This window comes from Anabrus simplex, chromosome 6, assembly GCF_040414725.1.
Source record: "Anabrus simplex isolate iqAnaSimp1 chromosome 6, ASM4041472v1, whole genome shotgun sequence".
In the NCBI taxonomy this organism is placed as follows: domain Eukaryota; kingdom Metazoa; phylum Arthropoda; class Insecta; order Orthoptera; family Tettigoniidae; genus Anabrus; species Anabrus simplex.
In genome coordinates, this window is record NC_090270.1 from 252,544,058 (window position 1) to 252,567,443 (window position 23,386).

At 40.7% G+C, this 23,386-nt stretch overlaps 1 protein-coding gene across 2 annotated transcripts in view; it reads left to right on the forward strand.

The window, feature by feature from the left end:
• Imp (IGF-II mRNA-binding protein) overlaps nucleotides 1-23,386 on the forward strand; it is a 424,845-nt gene that overhangs the window by 95,901 nt on the left and 305,558 nt on the right. For both annotated transcript variants that reach the window (XM_067150361.2, XM_067150362.2), the window contains exon 2: nucleotides 4,028-4,091. In XM_067150361.2, coding sequence (XP_067006462.1) covers nucleotides 4,028-4,091 — 64 coding nt within the window. The remainder of the gene's footprint in view (nucleotides 1-4,027; nucleotides 4,092-23,386) is intronic.

Genomic DNA, 23,386 nt, shown 5'->3' on the forward strand with positions numbered 1-23,386 from the left:
CTTTTAAATATTACAGCACGTTGGAAGACATGTACTGGTACATTAATTTATCATTCAAAATTTTCTACATTACAAGATTTTCACCATTTTGCACTACTTAAAAATGCTTATAGTCCCTATAGAAGACTTCACAGTTAGAAATTAATTTCATCACTTCAGAATTCGGTTTATTTAGACCACCCAAATTAAAAAAGAAATACGAATGTTTCAGAGCTTGAGTCAGAAAGCTCATAGTTTAAAACCTGTCTGCATATAGGCCTATCACAAATCTTGGTTTTTAATATGCCTTCGTTGTACTACCACCAATGTTAAATTATTTCTATATGCAGTTAGTTTTGACAAATATTGTAACTGTGGTGTTTGGATGTTTTTTAACTCCTGTTGTCGGACTTTGGGGGCAGAACTGAATATTGAATGATCAATGTGACTGAATTAAGGAGTGTAGTAATGTCAGTGGGAGCTAGATGCAGGTTTAAGTCAGCAGTTGTAGTAGAAGGTGTAGCAGAGGCAGTGGAGGCATAATGCAGACAAAATTCAGACCAGAAGGTAATCTAAACAACCTGTATCCCGCAGTAGATACATTACCGTACTACAATTAGGTGATGAACAACCCACCATTATGTAATAAATATCCACATAAATATAGCACTATTCTGTCCCTGCACGTGGTGATTAAAGCTATACGTTCGATGTGACGAAACGAGTGCTCGTAGGAGAAACTGGAGTTTGAACACATGGCCCATTGCCTTAGTCCATACCAATTTTTCTCCATATTCTGTGGATGCCATCTGACCCGAAAAGGTTTTTCCTCATCAGACCAGATAACATTATTCCAGAATTCGTTCTCCTTATTTATATGCACCTTAGCGAATGTCAGTCTAAGCTCTGTTTTTTCTACAGTACTTACGTATTGCCTTTTCCGAGGGATTTTTCCGCAGTAGGCATGCCGATACAGGATGCGTCGGTTGGTGGAGTTGCAGATCTTTCCAGTTCGTTCCTCCGTGAGTTTCCTCAATACTGGTGCACTTAATTTGGGATTCTGACTTTATCAGCCGAACAACAAACCGTTCTTCCCTTTCAGTTAATCACTTTCTCATGGGTATCCTTGGTGTGTTCTGAATAGTGCATTTGTATTTAAATTTATGAACCACATATTGCACCGTAGAATGTCTTCTATTAACAAGCTGTTCAGTCATTCGTAATGAAAATCCTTTAAGTGCCAATGTAAGCTCGGTACTAAACTCTCCACTTCTACCCATGTCCACCGCAGATACATCAGGAAGGAGACTAACGGATTTGACCAGTCGTATTCCGTCGCGGAGATTTTTCAGTTCATCGCAAACAAACGGTTCGCATGTTACTGTCCGTGTGTACGAATACAACTGGTACACCAATTTTTCGATGCCGGCACATTCATATAAAATCTTTCTGCCTGTGTGTAATAAGTATGATTTTGACTAACGAATTATCATTGACAAACCATGTTTTTACTCGTAATGTACGTTTTATTTCAGTTTTTCAATCGTTAATATGAACATTCGACACTTGATAAGAAACTGAAGCCTGTACGAAAATAAGAGCTACATTCTGTATATCGCCGGTCCTCGTGGAAATTCGTGTAATAATGGTTCATTTCAGCTTCGATCTCAGCGTCGATACATTCACTGTTGTAACACAGTTTTGATGATATGTGCAGGTACGTGGGGCAGCATGGTCGTTATATAATGTAGCACGCCTGATGTATACGGAAATGTATGGCTCGTTTACCCATTTGCTACAAATTCGGCGGTGTGCAAGTATTTTTTTGACCGACTATATATAGCACTGGTAATGCCGACGTGCACTCCATGAAATGTTTTTACAATAAAATTTGGCTTTTTAAGTACTCGTACTTGCAACTTACCCCTTGGATTACTGTCGCGGCTTCCCCAGGGATCCGCGGTTCGCAGTTTGTGAATGGGTGGCATTAAACATGTTGGACTTTTCTTCAAGAGCAAAAGGAAGGTCTTGGAGTACAGTGGGCACAAGATATGAAGGTGTCTGGCTGACGTATTCCGGCATATTCTCCCCCCCACCCCCTTGAAATCTGTTCTGACAGTGAGGCATGAACAATCCCCTTCTAAGTAAATGAATACGTCAGCGACTAACGAGATCCACGTGAAAAATTTTGGTCTCATGGCGACGATGGGATAGGAAAGGGTTGGTGGTCGGAAGGATGCGGCCGTGGCCTTAAGGTTGGCATACAGTCGCAGCATTTGCCTGGTGTGAAAATGGGTAACCACGCAAAACCATCGTCAGAGCTGCCGGCAGCGGTGTTCGAACCCACTATCTCCAGAATGCAAGGTCACAGCTTTTCGACCCTAACCGCACGGCCAGCTCGCTTGGTTACAGGTGGAAAAAAAATAGTTTAGTTATAATGTTAGCACGTAAAACGTAATTTAGAGTATAGTTTTGAAACATTGTAGCTGATCAGTGACAGTTTTTACTTTCGTCGTATTTTCTCCTCGCGAATTTTTTTTTTTTTTGCTAGGGGCTTTACGTCGCGCCGACACACATAGGTCTTATGGTGACGATGGGATAGGAAAGGCCTAGGAGTTGGAAGGAAACGGCCGTGGCCTTAATTAAGGTACAGCCCCAGCATTTGCCTGGTGTGAAAATGGGAAACCACGGAAAACCATCTTCAGGGCTGCCGATAGTGGAATTCGAACCTACTATCTCCCGGATGCAAGCTCACAGCCGCGCGCCTCTACGCGCGCGGCCAACTCGCCCGGTTCCTCGCGAAAAATTATTTTTAGATTGTTCCCTCTATTTTCCTAACTTTGGGCTAACATGATACAAAATTGTGGCAAATTTCAGTTTTGTTTGCTAACGCGTTAGAAGGTCCGTAGGTGCCTTTTTACCCATGGTGAAATGAATTATTAAATAATAGTTTGACCTTAGCTACCATGTGCATACATTTCAATTTGACGCCATCTGTCTGTCTGCTCGTCAATTTCGACGTTCCGTTTTACTCTAGGCCTTCTAGATGGCAGATTGAGTAAACTGAAACTCTTGGGCGTCTATGGCTGAGATTTAATGAATTTTGTCGGGTAAACACCAAATGTGTCACCAGAGATCGTACATCGTACGACATGGGTTGACGAATGGAATGTTTTCCGCCCTTCAAAAATCAGACTACCTCTGCCGCGGACTTGAACCCGCTATCTTGGGATCCGGGGGCGACACTCTACCACTGATCCACAGAGGCAACTATTGAGTAATTAATAATTCTTATTCGAATGGATGTTTGTCTTCTGTCCCCTTGTATTTTCCTTAATACCAACTTAGCACACTGGGGCGAAACGCTGGCAACCAGGAATGAGGTCGCTGAAAAATTTATAATGTCCAATAACGGACCATTTATATTTACTCTTTGGGGACAAGTATTTCAGGTTCCCAATGGGAATCAACATTATTTTATATCATTTTACTTTTCTAACGGACTCTCCCAAATTGTCGTTATTGCCTGATTTTTTGCTAGCAACTGTGTTAAGAATAGGTGACATGTTCGTGTGTTGAAGCCAGTCTTTCGTAATTTCTACCCAGTATGAGTGCTAACGAAGTTAGTGAGTTTTAATTTTGTCATACATGTAGACTGTGTTCGTCGGTCGCAGTGGACAGACTAGCTTAGCTGTGGGGTGGCTTTCCCTCACATCTATAGTATAGTGTTATGCATAGTTGGACCGCTCACACCGATCCCATATTGGATGGTTTTGAGAGCTTTTCAGCTCCAACGAAATGTGTAGCGGTCACCCGTTGTTCTTTGATGCGTCTACAATTTTCCTTGAATGTAAACTATCATGTCGTACTTTATAGTTATTTACACTCAGAAATGTATTTTTTTGTGAAATTTTGTTGGTATAACTGAATTTTCTTACTTAAATTAAATTTTTGTGCTGCCAATTGTGTTTTGCTCTTGTTATGCGGCATCTGTGCACAGGTGGGAAGTGAATTCTAGAGAAACTGAAAGGTTGCATTTTATTTGCAGGTTTCAACTTCTCCGGGTCGGTACTGGTGGTGGAGCCTTCTGTTGCGGGAGGAACCAAGAAGAGGTGAGAATTAAAACGGCTTTTTAAATGTGTTGTGATTGGACTGTAGGGATAAAGCTAAGTATCAAAACGTTGCAGAACTCGGGAAATAGTGTATAGAAAGAAAAATAATTTTATTCATGTAAAGTCCCATTTCCTACATTTATACAGACGTGCCAACTCCCCCCGATTTAAGCGACACAATCCCTGTTTTTGGTCCTTCGTCCCTCTCCTGATCGCAGAGACTTATCTCCCGATTTTGAGAATACATTTAGTATTCCTGTATTTTTTGAAAATCCCAGATTTTTCCTCGTTCTTTGAGTAGCTGGAGAGAATTGTTCAGTGGGCACTGCCAAGGCAGATGCATAAGGACAAAAACTCAAGATCAAAGCTTCCCGAAAAATAATTTTGGAAAAAATTAAACCTTAAAACCCATTCAACAAGGCCAGTGCTTTCAGCATAAATCCAGTTCAGACATTTATGAAGAGGCGTAAGGCAGTTGCAATGAAGAGTCATGTGTTCTTAAGCTCGGATACATACTTTATTTCAGTATTTTTAAATAAATTACGTAATTGAGTAGTATATTGTGTTACATTCTTTTAAGTTACGTTATCAGTGATGTGTCTTGTAACATGTCGGTATATGGTGCAAAAGAAATCTCGTTTATGGTTTTCGGAGACTCCGAGATGCCGGAAATTTTCTCCACTCGAAATTTTTACGCGTGCTGGCGAATCTACCAACGAAAGGAGGATAGCATATTTGAGCACCTGTTTTCGATGGTTCGTGTTATCGACTTTTGTCAGTCTTTGTGTCTCCGTAGTATTACTTAGAAAAGAGAAAAGGTCGTGGGCATTATATCTGAAACTATCATGATCAAATATTTAGTTTGGGTAGTTTCCACCTTGGGGTGTTTCTTTCCACATTCCTTTCCAACTTTACAATGCATACTAGAAAGTTTGGTGTTGCTTGTTTTAAAAACTGTTAGGCCTACCATGCTTTCACAGCACAAACCGAAGATTCGCCTATACTGATGCGAAAGCCTCGGAATGCCTACATCATTGTTGAAACTTTGACTTGTACAGCAAGAAGTGAGAGTAAAATTCAGACCACTGAGATGAAGTTCCTGAGGAGTACGGTAGGAAAGACAAGGGGAGTGTAAGAAATGTTGAGGTCAGAAAAGAGATGGGGTAGAAAAACTGAGTGATAGGGTGTAGAATAAAAAATTGAGTTTGTTTGGACATGTTACGAGGATGTAGGCGGGAAGGGTACCAAAACAAGTGCAGGAGGCTAAGATATAGGAAAAGAGGACCAGAGGGAGGCCCAGAGGAAGATGTATGGACTCTCATAAATAGTAGAAGTATAGGGTGGTATGAATAAACATGAGTATTTAGTATATAATCAACATTTTTGAGTATATACTCAACTTCATAAGAATAAAGTTCATGAGAATGTACTCACTAGCTGAGTATATACTCATGTCATGGAGGTGGCGTAGTATAAATTCACAATTGTAACAGTCTGAGAATAGATTCTCATTTGTGGTATGAATAAGAGAGTGCATTATCAGATTAATGAGTATAATCTGTCTGTTTTGAGTAGGGCTGCTATGTGTCTCAAGTATGGGCATTTACTGATTTATTACTCTTAAAAGTATTATGTAAATGGCTGAGTTTATTAATAACGTGGAACCTGTTTTCGGGAGGGACATGGGCATGTGAATTGTAAGAATCTTAAGTCTGTACCGTTTTTCAAAATTGAATTTATTTGGACAAGGAAAAAAAAGAGGTGCTATTGAACTATATTAAATTAAATTAAATGCATTTTTAAGACAGTTAAGTCACCCTAGATTTCAATGTGGCACAGAGGACTTCGTACCCAACAAAAACTGAGTAAACTTATTGTTGAGGTTATGTACCGTATTTCGTGACTAAAGCTGCAGTGTGAATTGCATTTCCTTAAAATAATAAAAAAATTGCTGTTACCAAACCAGAGCAGCAGAAAGTATAATTATCCAGCAGCAACGGCTGTTCTTGATTGCCTGAACTCATGTTAGCCCTACATATTAGGGTGGTGAGTCCGTAAACAAAAAAGTATATTAATAAATATATTTTCGTTCTGGATCTTTATGATCACCGAGACTGCCAGGCAGATGTTTTATTTGGAACATTCAGTACACAGACCTATACATACGATACAAATTTCTTTTTTACTCTCACTTTCATATTAGGCCTATTCATCTACCGAGCGAGTTCGCTACGCGGTTTGGGTCACATGTTAGTTAAATCCTGTATTCAGGATATAGGGGTTCGATCCCAACTGTCGGCATCTCAGCATCTCTGTGGCTTATTTTCTCACTTGGCAAATCCTGGGGCTGTACCTTGATTAAGGCCACTTTCCTATCCCAAGTTCGCCGTAAGACCTATTGTGTCGGTGCGACGTAAAACAAATTATAAATATAATTATTTCGTTCCTCCTGCACGTTACTTGTAGTTTGGTTTGAGTTAGGCCTAATCCCAAAGCCTCAAACATTTCCTTCCGAGATTTATTAAAATTATGATGAGTATAACCTACAAAGAAGGAAGATGCCGGTAATGAAAGTATTAACATGCATGTGTGGTTAAAGCCACACATTTGTTTCACTTTAAATTTCGTGTTGAACCGGGCGAGTTGGCCGTGCGCGTAGAGGCGCGCGGCTGTGAGCTTGCATCCGGGAGATAGTAGGTTCGAATCCCACTATCGGCAGCCCTGAAGATGGTTCAATCAATCAATCAATACTGATCTGCATTTAGGGCAGTCGCCCAGGTGGCAGATTCCCTATCTGTTGCTTTCCTAGCCTTTTCCGAGATGATTTCAAAGAAATTGGAAATTTATTCAACATCTCCCTTGGTAAGTTATTCCAATCCCTAACTCCCCTTCCTATAAATGAATATTTGCCCCAGTTTGTCCTCTTGAATTCCAACTTTATCTTCATATTGTGATCTTTCCTACTTTTATAGACGCCATTCAAACCTATTCGTCTACTAATGTCATTCCACGCCATCTCTCCGCTGACAGCTCGGAACATACCACTTAGTCGAGCAGCTCGTCTTCTTTCTCTCAATTCTTCCCAACCCAAACATTGCAACATTTTTGTAACGCTACTCTTTTGTCGGAAATCACCCAGAACAAATCGAGCTGCTTTTCTTTGGATTTTTTCCAGTTCTTGAATCGGGTAATCCTGGTGAGGGTCCCATACACTGGAACCATACTCTAGTTGGGGTCTTACCAGAGACTTATATGCACTCTCCTTTACATCCTTACTACAACCCCTAAACACCCTCATAACCATGTGCAGAGATCGGTACCCTTTATTTACAATCCCATTTATGTGATTACCCCAGTGAAGATCTTTCCTTATATTAACACCTAGATACTTACAATGATCCCCAAAAGGAACTTTCACCCCATCAACGCAGTAATTAAAACTGAGAGGACTTTTCCTATTTGTGAAACTCACAACCTGACTTTTAGCCCCGTTTATCAACATACCATTGTCTGCTGTCCATCTCACAATATTTTCGAGGTCACGTTGCAGTTGCTCACAATCTTGTAACTTATTTATCACTCTATAGAGAATAACATCATCCGCAAAAAGCCTTACATCCGATTCCACTCCTTTACTCATATCATTTATATATATAAGAAAACATAAAGGTCCGATAACACTGCCCTGAGGAACTCCCCTCTCAACTATTACAGGGTCAGACAAAGCTTCACCTACTCTAACTCTCTGAGATCTATTTTCTAGAAATATAGCAACCCATTCAGTCACTCTTTTGTCTAGTCCAATTGCACTAATTTTTGCCAGTAGTCTCCCATGATCCACCCTATCAAATGCTTTAGACATGTCAATCGCGATACAGTCCATTTGACCTCCAGAATCCAAGATATCTGCTATATCTTGCTGGAATCCTACAAGTTGAGCTTCAGTGGAATAACCTTTCTTAAAACCGAATTGCCTTATATCGAACCAGTTATTAATTTCACAAACATGTCTAATATAATCAGAAAGAATGCCTTCCCAAAGCTTACATACAATGCATGTCAAACTTACTGGCCTGTAATTTTCAGCTTTATGTCTATCACCCTTTCCTTTATACACAGGGGCTACTATAGCAACTCTCCATTCATCTGGTATAGCTCCTTCGGCCAAACAATAATCAGATAAGTACTTCAGATATGGTACTATATCCCAACGCATTGTCTTTAGTATATCCCCAGAAATCTGATCAATTCCAGCCGCTTTTCTAGTTTTCAACTTTTGTATCTTATTGTAAATGTCATTGTTATCATATGTAAATTTTATTACTTCTTTGGCCTTAGTCTCTTCCTCTATCTCGACATTATCCTTGTAACCAACAATCTTTACATACTGCTGACTGAATACTTCTGCCTTTTGAAGATCCTCACATACACACTCCCCTTGTTCATTAATTATTCCTGGAATGTCCTTCTTGGAACCTGTTTCTGCCTTAAAATACCTATACATACCCTTCCATTTTTCACTAAAATTTGTATGACTGCCAATTATGCTTGCCATCATGTTATCCTTAGCTGCCTTCTTTGCTAGATTCAATTTTCTAGTAAGTTCCTTCAATTTCTCCTTACTTCCACAGCCATTTCTAACTCTATTTCTTTCCAGTATGCACCTCCTCCTTAGTCTCTTTATTTCTCTATTATAATAAGGTGGGTCTTTACCATTCCTTACCACCCTTAAAGGTACAAACCTGTTTTTGCATTCCTCAACAATTTCTTTAAACCCATCCCAGAGTCTGTTTACATTTTTATTTACCGTTTTCCACCGATCATAGTTACTTTTTAGAAACTGCCTTATACCGGCTTTATCAGCCATATGGTACTGCCTAACAGTCCTACTTTTAAGACCTTCCTTTCTATCACATTTTTAACTACCACAAAAACAGCTTCATGATCACTAATACCATCTATTACTTCAGTTTCCCTATAGAGCTCATCTGGTTTTATCAGCACCACATCCAAAATATTTTTCCCTCTGGTTGGTTCCATCACTTTCTGAATCAGCTGTCCTTCCCATATTAACTTATTTGCCATTTGTTGGTCATGCTTCCTGTCGTTCGCATTTCCTTCCCAATTGACATCTGGCAAATTCAGATCTCCTGCTACAATCACATTTCTTTCCATGTCGTTTCCCACATAGCTGACTATCCTGTCAAATAATTCCGAATCCGCATCAGTGCTACCCTTTTCCGATCTGTACACTCCAAATATATCAAGTTGCCTATTATCTTTAGAAATGAGCCTTACACCTAGAATTTCATGTGTCTCATCTTTAACTTTTTCGTAGCTTACAAATTCTTCTTTCACCAGAATGAAAACTCCCCCTCCCACCTTTCCTATCCTATCTCTACGATACACACTCCAGTGCCGTGAGAAAATTTCTGCAACCATTATATCATTTCTCAGCCATGATTCAACTCCTATTACAATATCTGGTAAATATATATCTATTAAATTACTTAATTCTATTCCTTTCTTTACAATACTTCTACAGTTCAACACTAACAATTTTATGTCATCCCTACTTGATTTCCAGTTCCCTGTTCCCTTATCACCGCTCTCTAGGCCATCCCGTTTCCCTGAATGTACCTCCCTATTACCCTTCCAAACAAATTTCCTAACTTATACGTACCACTGCGGTTTAAATGAAGGCCATCCGAGCGCAGATCCCTATCTCCTACCCACCCATTAGGATCTAGAAATTTCACTCCCAGTTTCCCACATACCCACTCCATAGTCTCATTTAAATCCCCAATCACCCTCCAGTTAGTATCCCTCCTACACAGTATTCCACTAATAACAATCTCCGCTTTCGTAAACTTCACCCGTGCTGCATTTACCAGATCCCACACATCTCCAACTATGTTGGTACTTATATCGGCTTGCCTTACATTGTTGGTACCAAGGTGAAACACTACCACCTTCTCCTTCCCCTCCTCCCTCTCTTCTACTTTCCTCAACATCTGCCTCAACCTAATTCCTGGATAACACTCTACCCTGGTTCCTTTTCCTCCACACACTTTCCCCACGTGTCTAACGAAGGAATCCCCCATGACCAGAGCCTCAACCCTCCCCACCTCATCTGATCCCCTCCCCTCCTGGTCAGCCCCATCTTTCCTGATAGCTGCAGAAGCTACTTCCTCCTCCCTTTTCTCCTTCCCATGACCCTGTTCCACCTGTCTTTTCCTATCCTCTACTCTACCTTTCCCTTTCCTACCGTTTCCCTTCCTCCTACTTCCATGCATCTCAGCAACAGTTCCCTGTCCCTCATCTTCCCTCTGTTGTTCTACCTGGAGTGACTCGTACCGATTTTGCACAGACACCTGTCCTGAATTCTGATCCTGAATAGAGCCCTTGGCCTGCAATCTCCTTCCCCTTAGAACATTAGACCACCTGTCTTCAACTCCTCCCTTTCCTTCCCCTCCCTCTTGTACACCTACTGTAACCTGTACATTGTTTGAGGGAGTCCTATCTTCCTTCCTGTCTTCTGTGAGAATCCTAATTATCTCCCTCAAACTTTCCAACTCCTCCCTCATACCCCTCAATGCCTCACCACACCCACAATAAGTACACTCGCGCTCCTTAGCCATTCTTTATGGGGGAAAATTTTTAAATTAAAAAATAAAATAACTTATTTGCAAAAAAAATAATTGAACGGAGGGATATATTGTCTGGGATAGTACACAACAATAAGGTAATTAATATACGACTACACTACAATACTACTTAGTCGTGCTCTATTTTTTTTATTATCCTACAACCCCTAACAGGATAAAAGCTGCTGTTAATTACTTATTATCGAAAGTAATACACAAGAACTACACAATTACAAACTGCAATTAAGCCTATCCTAATTTCAACAATATTTTAGTGAGTTTCGACGGATACCTCTACTACACCAGTACTACACAAATATTTTACAATAATAAAATAAGCACACTAAATTATAATAGGATATTACTCGTATACTACTGTACAGTACACTACAGTAATGTTTAAACTACTTTCAGACGTATCCTAATTACGATACCGGTACCGTACCGTATGTCACTACTAAGCACAACAGAAATGAAATTTGCAAGAACTACTGTACTCAAAGATTACCAACGAAGCTAAATGCTTAGACAAATTATTATTAGTATTACGGTCTAATAGATATACACGAAAGATAACACACGAATATAGCAGGCAAGATACGGCACTATCTAAATGTACTGTATCTATAGTACAATGTATCTACACTACACTACACTGCGTTTGGTTAAATGCTTAAGTATCAAAAGGGTTGCCGTACACGAAGTGATTTCCGTGATTTCCGTGATTTCCCATTTTCACACCAGGCAAATGCTGGGGCTGTACCTTAATTAAGGCCACGGCCTTTCCTATCCCATCGTCGCCATAAGACCTATCTGTGTCGGTGCGACGTAAAGCCCCTAGCAAAAAAAGTCGTGTTATTTATCATTTGAGTCATCGTAAACGTTTCTACAGTCTGCCCACTTGTGGCTTGTATTTTGGTTTAAGTTATTTCAAAGTTTCGGATATAATGCTAATGAGGAAAAACTATGAAACAACGTATCGTAGGCTACATGCTTCAAATTACATTTTTTATCACACTCTCATTTTCGTATTTATCTTTCACGTTATCGCACACGCTTCTACCTTCTACAGTACCTGTACATTGCTTATAATTCGTTTTAAACGGACTCTGGAACGTCGGATCTTAAGAACAGAAGAGAATATTCCCGCAAAATGTTATTGGCGGAATATTTGCTATTGGTATGAGTAAAATACAACTTGATGTGCATGCAGACGGTACGGAAATCGAATCTCAGTAGTTGAGGTTATGTATGATGACAGCCTTACGCACCATGAGTACCTACTCATTTTCAAATGATCCACATGGCGGTGCGCTTGAGTACCTACTACATCGAAGAGGAACCTTCTTATTTTTATCAAATGGAGTACATACTACTTGGGCTGAGAATATACTCCTAAGTGCTAATGCTCATGAGTATATACTTTGAGTAAGAATTCAGGTTTTATTCATACTACCCATAGACTCTGTCAACAATAGTAGAAGAAAAAGAACGACTGGAATGGAATAGAATTACTGAAGAGGAGTGGTGGAAGGAGAGACAGCGGTGGAGAAGTATCAACAACCCGATCTGGCAGGAACTGACAAGGGAAAATGAAAATGATCACCAATAAGTGCGTTCAGTTTGTATTCCTGCTACATATTGCACTGGCTCTTAAAGAAGCCTAGACCCCTGGCCACTGAATTAGGCGGGTGAGGAAAACTGCGCTGTTGTCAGATTTGGGATGGGCGAAGCGACAGAGGGTCGAGAGTAGCTTACCCCTGAGCACGGATTGGCAACGCTGACCGTGCAGTACTGTCTAGTCATTGCCAGTCCGCGACAGATCCATGTATACTGTAAAGTAGTTCCTTTCCTATATTGCGCAGTCCAATATAACTCAGCTAGCGACATATCTATGGCTACTTTCCAGACCATATTCCAGGAACACTAAAGGACCCATGAAAACATGTTTCAGTTAAAACATTTTATAAATTATCCCCGCACACATTTTATTGGCCGAAGAAACCAATCCGTGTTCGCTTACTGAAAATTTCAATACACGATCTTACGATTTTAAATTTACTTGTTCAGGTTTTTTATTCTTAATAATTGAAGTGTTTTGTGTGGAAAATACCAGTAGTTACACCGCTGAAATCAGCAGTCTTTCCTGAAGCTTGTACTATAATAGGTTTTGCAACATTGTAGGAGGTAACATGAAGAGCTTGGCAGAGAACAAACTGCCTCGCACTCCGGAATGTGGTGTTCAATTAGATATTTCTTCACCAGTTGCTACAAAACCTTGGCAACAGCGAAATTTCTGTGACCCGCCCAATTTGGTGGCCGCGACTATTAAGTTTTTTTCGTACACATTATAAGAATGAAAAGGGGTATGAACAGAAATGCCCCATAGTCATAATTAACATATCCGGACTGCCCCCATAAAATTAGTTGAATTTACCGGTTATGCTTTCAATATATGCATTTCTTATTCAATCTTGTCTAGTTTAGTATGAATAATAATGAATAATAATAATAATAATAATAATAATAATAATAATAATAATAATAATAATCCTTGACCTTGTTTGCCTAATATTGTGGGTGTCTGAAGTGAATCAGAGGTGACGGAGGAGGTCGAATGACTTGGCCGGTGAATTGAAAATGTCAGACTCGGTTGTGGATCCCAGCTGCCAGGCACCTCAATGTACTATTATCTGGCAAGGGCGAGGGAGATAGCTTTCAGCCAGGAGCGTAAATGACTGTCACTTTGGCAATGGAATGTTTATTTTGTATAGTTTTTCATTTCGGTTACCATCTTGGTATATATCTTGGTATGTATTTTGACACAAATTTCTGTGGCTTGGTTCTAAAAGGGCCAATGTCATGTTTTACTGTTTTACGATCGGATGCCCTTCCTGACACATATCTATGGTGTTTCTAGGATCATTAATGGTGAGGATTGACGTGTGTTTGAAGAGATATATATATATATATATATATATATATATATATACTTGAGACGAACACGGACGCCCATTCCCGATTCAGAAGAATGAACTAAATGTGAATGTAATCCCCGGCTCGGGCGGGAATCGAACCAAAGACCCTCTGTCCCAAAGGCCTTCTCTGATCATCCAGCAGTAGTATAATTGGACAGTTCTGCCGCCACCGCGGGCTCCCAGAGGCCATCTCCACCGCCACTACAGCCAGAGGCCATCTCCACCGCCACTACAGCCAGAGGCCTCCCAGATGCCTCCTCCACCACCACCACAGCCAGAGGCCTCCCAGAGGTCTCCTCCACCACCCGCGGGAAATTTGAATTTGTAAACAAAGCCACGTGCTTTTTGACAGCTATCATCGACAACAACGCATCGCTAACCTCAGTACTGCCATCTTGACGGGCCTAAACCTCAGTGGTACCAACTTAACCTAACTAGTGCGAGATAAACAAATCCACGTGTTTTTTGACAGCCACGTGCTTTTTGACAGACAACAACGCATCGCTAACCTCAGTACTGCCATCTTGACGGGCCTAAACTTCAGTAGTACCAACTTAACCTAACTAGCGCGAGATAAACAAAGCCACGTGCTTTTTTGACAGCTGTCATCCGCCATCTTTAAACCACAGAGCACTGTGCTGCCCTCTTTATCGCAGTAGCTGCAAATTCGTCACCTGTCATCCGCAGTGCTGCCATCTTGGCGGGCCTAAACCTTAGTGCTACCAACTTAACCTCAATAGCGCGAGATTAGAATCGGTAAACAAATCCACGTGCTTTTTTGACAGCTGTCATCCGCCGTCTTTAATCTATAGAGCACAGTGGTGCTCATTTTAGCTACTTACCTTTGAAATGTGGTGGCGGATAATTTGAAAAATGCTTTTTGACAGCAGCCATCTTTAATCTAGAGAGCACCGTGCTGCCCTCTTTAGCTAGATACCTTTGAAATGTGGTGGCAGGCAATTCCACATGACAGCAGCCATCCTTAATCAAGAAAGCACCGTGCTGCCCTCTATGTGGTGGCGGCAATTTGAAAAATTCTACATGCTCTTGTTTGGAAACAAACTCACGCGCTTTTTTGACAGCCGTCATCCGCCAGAGAGCACAGTGCTGCCCTCTTTAGCTAGATACCTTTGAAATGTGGCGGCGGATAATTTGAAAAATGCTTTTTGACAGCAACCATCTTTGAGCAACGTGCTACCCTCTATGTGGCGGCGGCAAATTCTACATGCTCTTGTTTGGAAACAAACCCACGCGCTTTTTTTGACAGCCATAATCCGCCATCTTTAAGCAACAGAGTACAGTGCTGCCCTCTTTGTTGTGGCGGCAAATTCCACGTGCTCTTGTTTGGAAACAAAGCTACATGCTCTTTTGACAGCTGTCACCAGCCATCTTTAACCAACAGAGCACTATGCTGCTATCATGCGAGCAATTTCGTTAGCTGTCATCCGCCATCTTTAATGAACAGAGCACCGTGCTGCCCTCATGCGGGGCAATTTCGTTTAGCTGTCATCCGCCATCTTTTAATGAACAGAGCACCGTGCTGCCCTCATGCGGGGCAATTTCGTTAGCTGTCATCCGCCAGCTTTTAATGAACAGAGCACCGTGCTGCCCTCGTGGGGTAATTCCGTCATCTGTCATCCGCCATCTTTTAATGAACAGAGCACCGTGCTGCCCTATTGCGAGCGCTATCTTTAATCTACAGAGCATCGTGCTGCCATCATGTGGACAATTTGAAAAGCTGCCAAGAGAGCGTCGTGTTATCATCTTTATTCTTCGACATGTGGTGGCGGTAAATTCCACATCCGCCATCTGAGAGCACCGTGCTGCGCTCTTGATCGTAGTAACGGACACTTTAAAAAGAAGCGATTAAGAATATAATCGAACACTGTACTCGATACAACATATGATCAGAACATCGATTTTTCTAAGAGAAAACAAGACTACAGTTTTGAATAGCTTGCGTAAGACAGCTATTGTTTGCTTAGCTTCAATATGTGATTAGAACATTAAAACATAGCAATACTAGAATCGAACACTGCATTCGATATTGTTAACCTTAAGATGTGATCAGAACATTAATTGATGTGTTCAAAACACTAGATAAGTGATCAAGACTAAAATAGAACACGATACGACATGTTTGAGAATACCTTTATACATGTCGCGTAACTGGAGTGATGCATTTTTAGACTTGAACACATACTGCTGTTTAAAACCTATTACAACTAGAATCGCGTACTATAGTTCGATGTTGCAGAACACAGCATTGCGAGACGAGAATCAAGCACTGCTTAGAAAAACAAAAAATTCTCTTAACATACTTACTGAGCTGCTCTTCCTGCTCAGTGAAGGTACATCTCTATCGAACGTGCATTGCAAAAGCAAGATTGTAAAACTTAACAAGACTAGAATCGAACACTGTACTTGATGTTAACTTCAACATGTGATTAGAACATTAAATCAGGTTCAAACATAGCAAGACTAGAATCGAACTCTTCCTACTCTTTCAAGGTACACCTCTATCGAACATGCATTGCAAAAAACAAGATTGTAGAACATAACAAGACTAGAATCAAACACTGCACTCGATGTTGTTAACTTCAACATGTGATTAGAACATGAAATTAGATTAAAACATAGCAAGACTAGAATCGAACACTGCACTCGATGTCGTTAACCTTAACATGTGATCAGAACATTAATTGATGTGTTCAAAACACTAGATAAGTGATCAAGACTAGATTCGAACACTGTACTCGATACAACATGTATTTAGAACATGTTAGGGGATACCTTTGTTCTAAGAAAATCAGATTGAGACATAACAAGACTAGAATCGAACACTGCACTCGATGTTGTTAACTTTAACATGTGATCAGAACATTAATTGATGTGTATAACTTCCTTTACCTTTACTTACTCTGCCAAGGTACATCTTTATCGAACATGCATTGCAAAGCGAGAGTGTGCAAGTTTAGACTTGAATACATACTAGCGTTCAAAAAAACCATACATACACATACTATAGTGCGATGTTGTAGTACACTACATTGCAAGACTAGAATCAAGCACTGTTTAGGAAAAAAAATCTCTTCTCAACATACTTACTGTGCTAGACGATAACATACTTACGAATTTAATCAGCATCTTCTTTCTTGCTCTTATTCTTCTTCGAGAGGAAGGAGTAGGAGGGGGGAGGTAATACCTAATCTAAAATAAAAGAATATGCCAATTCTACAGTATTTATTTACATCTTGTATGTACTAGTTTTATCATGAATGATTTTACTTGTAGTGATGTTTGCGTACTTTTGCTTTCTCGATGTAATTCTTGTATGCACATGCTTTTACGCGTCAGTAAAACTAATAACACAAGATTTGTTCTCTATGCCGCGATATATAATGAAAATAGAACGTTGATTTAGTTCTTCTATTTCTAAATCAGTTAGCACGCTAAATCTATTAGGTAAAAAAACTTGAAAGTCTTTGCAGACACATAAAATCCTTTCTCCAAATTTCGTTTTTAATCTTCGTAGTGAAATTACTTTAAATTGCTCATTTAGCGGTAGACTTGTTAGCGGCTTGGTAGTTGAGTTGAAATATGACCTAGCTGGTTAATCTTCTCCATGGTTTTTCTAAAAAGAACAAATATATAAATGTAGCGTTAGCACTTGCATCACACATAGTAATAATAGGATATATAAGGGTAAGTGTGCTAGCATAGAGTTACGATGTTCGGAAGAAACCAAGTTTCAACCTATAGAGGTCAGACATTGCTGAAAGTTTGAAATTATAAGATTAACCTCTTCTACAGCATGAAAGATTGAAGAGAACAACTATTTATCATTAGACCAAAGTTACGACGTTCGGAAGAAACCAAGTTTCAACCTATAGAGATTAGACATTGCTGTAAGTTTGAAATTATAAGATTAACCTCTTGTATGACATGCAGATTAAAGAAAATAACTATTGATCAATAGACTAAAGTTACGATGTTCGGAAGAAACCAAGTTTCAACCTATAGAGGTTAGACATCGCTGTGAGTTTGAAATTATAAGATTAACCTCGTCTATAGCATGAGGATTGAAGAGAAGAACTATTTATTAATAGACTAATGTTACGATGTTCGGAAGAAACCAAGTTTCAACGTAGAGGTCGGACATTGCTCTGAGTTTGAAATTATAAGATTAACCTCGTCTATAGCATGAGGATTGAAGAGAACAACTATTTATCAATAGACCAAAGTTACGCTGTTTTAGAAGAAACCAAGTTTCAGCCTGTTGAGGTCAGACATAGCTATGTGTGTTTGAAATTATAAAATTATCCTCGTCTATAGCATGAGGATTGAAGAGAATAACTATTTATCATTAGACTAAAGTTATGATGTTCGGAAGGAACCGAGTTTCAACCTATTGAGGACAGACATAGCTGAAAGTTTGAAATTATAAGATTAACCTCTTCTATAGCATGTCGATTAAAGAGAACAACTATTTATCTATAGACTAAAGTTACGACGTCCGGAAGAAACCAAGTTTCAACCTATAGAGGTCGGACATAGCTGTGAGTTTGAAATTATAAGATTAACCTCTTCTATAGCATGAAAGATTGAAGAGAACAACTATTTATCAATCGACTAATGTTACGACGTTCCGAAGAAACCAAGCTTCAACCTATAGAGATTAGACATTGCTGTAAGTTTGAAATTATAAGATTAACCTCTTCTGTGGTATGCAGATTAAAGAAAATAACTATCTATCAATAGACTAAAGTTACGATGCTCGGAAGAAACCAAGTTTCAACCTATAGAGGTTAGACATTGCTGTAAGTTTGAAATTATAAGATTATCCTCTTCTATAGCATGCAGATTAAAGAAAATAACTATATATCAATAGACTAAAGTTACGATGTTCGGAAGAAACCAAGTTTGAACCTGTACAGGTCAGACATTGCTGTAAGTTTGAAATTATAAGATTAACATCTTGTATAGCATGAGGATTGAAGAGAACAACTATTTATCATTAGACTAATGTTATGACGTTCGGAAGAAACTAAGTTTCAACCTATAGAGGTTAGACATTGCTGTAAGTTTGAAATTATAAGATTAACCTCTTCTATGAAATGCAGATTAAAGAAAATAACTATTTATCAATAGACTAAAGTTACGATGTTCGGAAGAAACCAAGTTTCAACGTATAGAGGTCAGACATACCTTAAAATCTTCGCGCTGCAGACTGTTACTCTGATGAATAAAATGCGTACTTTCAAGACTGAAACTCGAATGATAATCTAGTTGTACCTAAAAAGAAAAGAACAAACATATATGAATGTAGTGTAGGGTACATCAGCTAGCCTAGCTATCTTTACAACTCAAAGTTCGAAAACATACCTTAAAAATGCACGTGTTGCAGACTGTTACTCGGATGAATAAAATGCGTACTTTCAAGCCTGTAACTCGAACGGTACCTAAAAAAGAAAAGAACAAACATATATGAATGTAGATGTTTATTACCTAGCGTAGAAGTTGCTTTGCAAACAGTAACTAACAGTTCAGGCTTACCTTAAGCTAAAGGCTGAAGAATAATATTCACAGCGGACAGTACTTAGGCGGGAGATGTGCACGTAATAAACACATACAAAGAACTGTGAGCGCTTCACGCAGACTGCAGCGAGTAAATATGCTCCTTGTTACCAAGCGGATATCAAGAATTGCAGACGTTTGCAGTACAGTCGGAACGAAATGTTATGCAACAAGAGCTCTCCTGAGGGTCTTACGCTGAGTTCCGCAGGCTGATGTATTTAAGCCGGGATCGAACCTGCTGTTGATGCCGAGGTGTCAGAATTTGTGTTCTGCAGCGGATCGAGCCTTAGAAAGTTAGCGCGCGATCCTCGACCTCTGGACTTAAACGGGAGGGTACTAAGCTACATCCGCGGTATTCCTTACCTGTAGGCACTTAAAGGTATTCAGCTAAAACTACATTTAGCTAGATCATGTAATTACACGTTATGACGATCACGCAGGTCCCTCGCGTAGCATTTGCTATTTTTTACGGCTTCCGACAGTAGGGGTTCGAGCCCGCTATCTCCCGAAGCAGCGAAAATGATTGCGGGTACAAGAGTGTTGAGGGTGATTCATTTGTCGGATGGAGGCGATAAGCATTGTGCAGGCTTCTTCAGTAGGAGTAGGCTGTGTGCCGGTACCAGGACATCTAGTTATAAACCCCGCTACAACAAATTTATCGCGTATACTGCGATTTAAAATCCTAGTCCTTTAACGTCAGGAAGGGTAACCGGTCGTAAAACTATGGTGTATGATCTATGAGGCGGGGTGTGCACAAAGCCAGCATTAAGTAAGGGCTGTTGATGGGGGTGGCGTTAAACCTTGTGCAGACTCCTTCGAAAATGATTGTGAGAACAAGATGTTGATGGCGATTCATCTGTCGGATGGAGGCGATAAGCTGTGTGCAGGCTTCTTCGGTAGGAGTAGGCTATATGCCGGCACCGAGTTTTACCCTCTCCCTACTGTAGTATGTTACATTCTTAGGTAGTTTCGAGGGCATGCAAAAAGCCAGCATTAAGTAAGGGCTGTTGATGGGGGCGTTAAACCTTATGCAGACTCCTTCGAAAATGATTGTGAGTATAACATGTTGGTGATTCATCTGTCGGATGGAGGTGTTAAGCCTTGTACAGGCTTCTTCGGTAGGAGTAGGCTATGTGCCGGCACCGGGTTTTACCCTCTCCCTACGGTAGTATATTACATTCTTAGGTAGTTTCGAGGGCGTGCAAAAAAGCCAGCATTAAGTAAGGGCTGTTGATAGGGGGTGTTAAACCTTGTACAGGCTCCTTCAACAGGAGTAGCCTATATGCCGGCACCGTGCAGGCTCTTTCGATAGGGGTAGGCTATGTGCTACTACTGGGTTTTAACCTCTCCGTACAATCATAATATTTTATCTTAGGAACTTACACGAGCTAACTGCTACGCGGCTAAGAAAACGTCCCGTGAGTTACAAGTGGCTTATCAGCACGCAGTGTCCTCGTTCAAGGTTAGTACAGCCGGAAGCCGAGTGTGCAATTTCAGCTAACGCATGCATTCCGCACTCCGCTCTGACTAACTGCGCCGATACAACTTCAAAGATAGTGTTCTATGTGGTAGAACAAAATATGTAACCCATAACCCGTTCCTAAAGCTTAAAACTGAAAATGTTTGGAGCTCCTGTTTTTACAGCTAGATGTGGTTCCTAACGTAGCAGGGCCGGGATTAAAAATATGTTTTACAGCCGAGTGCCTCCTCCTGACGCAAGAGTTTTAATAGCAAGAATCTGTTTTACGACCGGTTGCCCTTCCTGACGCGAGATTTTAAATCCCAAGAATCCGTATTACAACTGGATGCCCTTCTAGGATTTTAAAAAGCAGTATCTAGCCTCTTACATCATACACTATTGTTTTCGACCGGTTGCCTTTCCTGACGTCAAAGAACTGGGATTAAGAATCTGTTTTACAACTAGTTGCCCTTTCTAACACGAGAATCGGGGTTTTACAGCTAGATGCTCTTCTTAGGTTTTAAAAAGCAGTATCTAGCCTCTTACATCATACACTATTGTTTCACGGTACGGCCGGTTGCCCTTCCTGACGCTGAAAGACCAGTATTTAGCTAGTCACCCTTCCTGATGTAACAAGACTGGGATTTATTTTTAGACTGCACTTGGCTAGAAATAGCCACACGAAATTATTATATAGAAAGAGAATTACCGGCTCCTACAGTTTGGTTTAGTGTGCTTGCCTCTCACCCGGCAGTCTCGGGTTCGATTCTCTTGGGATTAAAAATATGTTTTACACCCGAATACCCCCTCCTGACGCAAGAGTTTAAATCGCAAGAATCTGTTTTACAGCCGGTTGCCCTTCCTGACGCTGAAACACCAGGATTTAGCCAGTTACCCTTCCTGATGTAACAAGACTAGGATTTATTTTTTAGACTGCACTTGGCTAGAAATAGCCACACGAAGTTATTATATAGAAAGAGAATTACCGGCTCCAACAGTTTGGTTTATCTAAACACAATCGCTATCTTACGCAAGCCGTTCAGAACCGCAGTCTTCTTTTCTTTTAGAACAAAGGTATTCCTTGACATGTTCTTTTTTAAATTGTCCGCTACTACGATCAAGAGCGCAGCACGGTGCTCTCAGATGGCGGATGTGGAATTTGCCGCCACCACACGTCGAAGAATAAAGATGCTAACACGATGCTCTCTTGGCAGCTTTTCAAATTGTCTGCCACCACATTTCAACTAAAGAGTGCGGCACTGCGCTCTCTTGATTAAAGATGGCGGATGACAGCTGACGAAATTACCCCGCATGAGGGCAGCACGGTGCTCTGTTCATTAAAAGATGGCGGATGACAGCTAACGAAATTGCCCCGCATGAGGGCAGCACGGTGCTCTGTTCATTAAAAGATGGCGGATGACAGCTAACGAAATTGCCCCGCATGAGGGCAGCACGGTGCTCTGTTCATTAAAAGATGGCGGATGACAGCTAACGAAATTGCCCCGCATGAGGGCAGCACGGTGCTCTGTTCATTAAAGATGGCGGATGACAGCTAACGAAATTGCCCCGCATGAGGGCAGCACGGTGGTCTGTTCATTAAAGATGGCGGATGACAGCTAACGAAATTGCTCGCATAATAGCAGCATAGTGCTCTGTTGGTTAAAGATGGCTGGTGACAGCTGTCAAAAGAGCATGTGGCTTTGTTTCCAAACAAGAGCACGTGGAATTTGCCGCCACAACAAAGAGGGCAGCACTGTACTCTGTTGCTTAAAGATGGCGGATGATGGCTGTCAAAAATGCGCGTGGGTTTGTTTCCAAACAAGAGCATGTAGAATTTGCCGCCACCACATAGAGGGTAGCACGTTGCTCAAAGATGGTTGCTGTCAAAAAGCATTTTTCAAATTATCCGCCACCACATTTCAAAGGTATCTTGCTAAAGATGGGAGCACGGTGCTCTCTTGATTACAGATGGCGCATGATAGCTAACAGAACTTTTCAAATTGCCCGCTACTACATGCTTAAGGTAGTAGCCATAAAGAGGGAAGCACGGTGTTCTGTGAATTAAAGATGGCGGATGACAGCTGACGAAATTGCCCGCATGATAGCAGCACGGTGCTCTGTTGATTAAAGATGGCGGATGACAGCTGTCAAAAAAGCACATGGCTTTGTTTCCAAACAAGAGCACGTGGAATTTGCCGCCACCACATTTCAAACTAAAGAGGGCAGCACTGTGCTCTGTTGATAAAAGATGGCGGATGACGGTTATTAAAAAAGCGCGTGAGTTTGTTTCCAAACAAGAGCATGTAGAATATGCCGCCACCACATAGAGGGCAGCACGGTGCTCTCTTGATTAAAGATGGCTGCTGTCATGTGGAATTGCCTGCCACCACATTTCAAAGGTATCTAGTTAAAGAGTGCAGCACAGTGCTCTGTGGTTTAAAGATGGCGGATGACAGCTGTCAAAAAAAGCACGTGGCTTTGTTTATCTCGCGCTAGTTAGGTTAAGTTGGTACTACTGAGGTTTAGGCCCGTCAAGATGGCAGTACTGAGGTTAGCGATGCGTTGTCTGTCAAAAAGCACGTGGCTGTCAAAAAACAAGTGGATTTGTTTATCTCGCGCTAGTTAGGTTAAGTT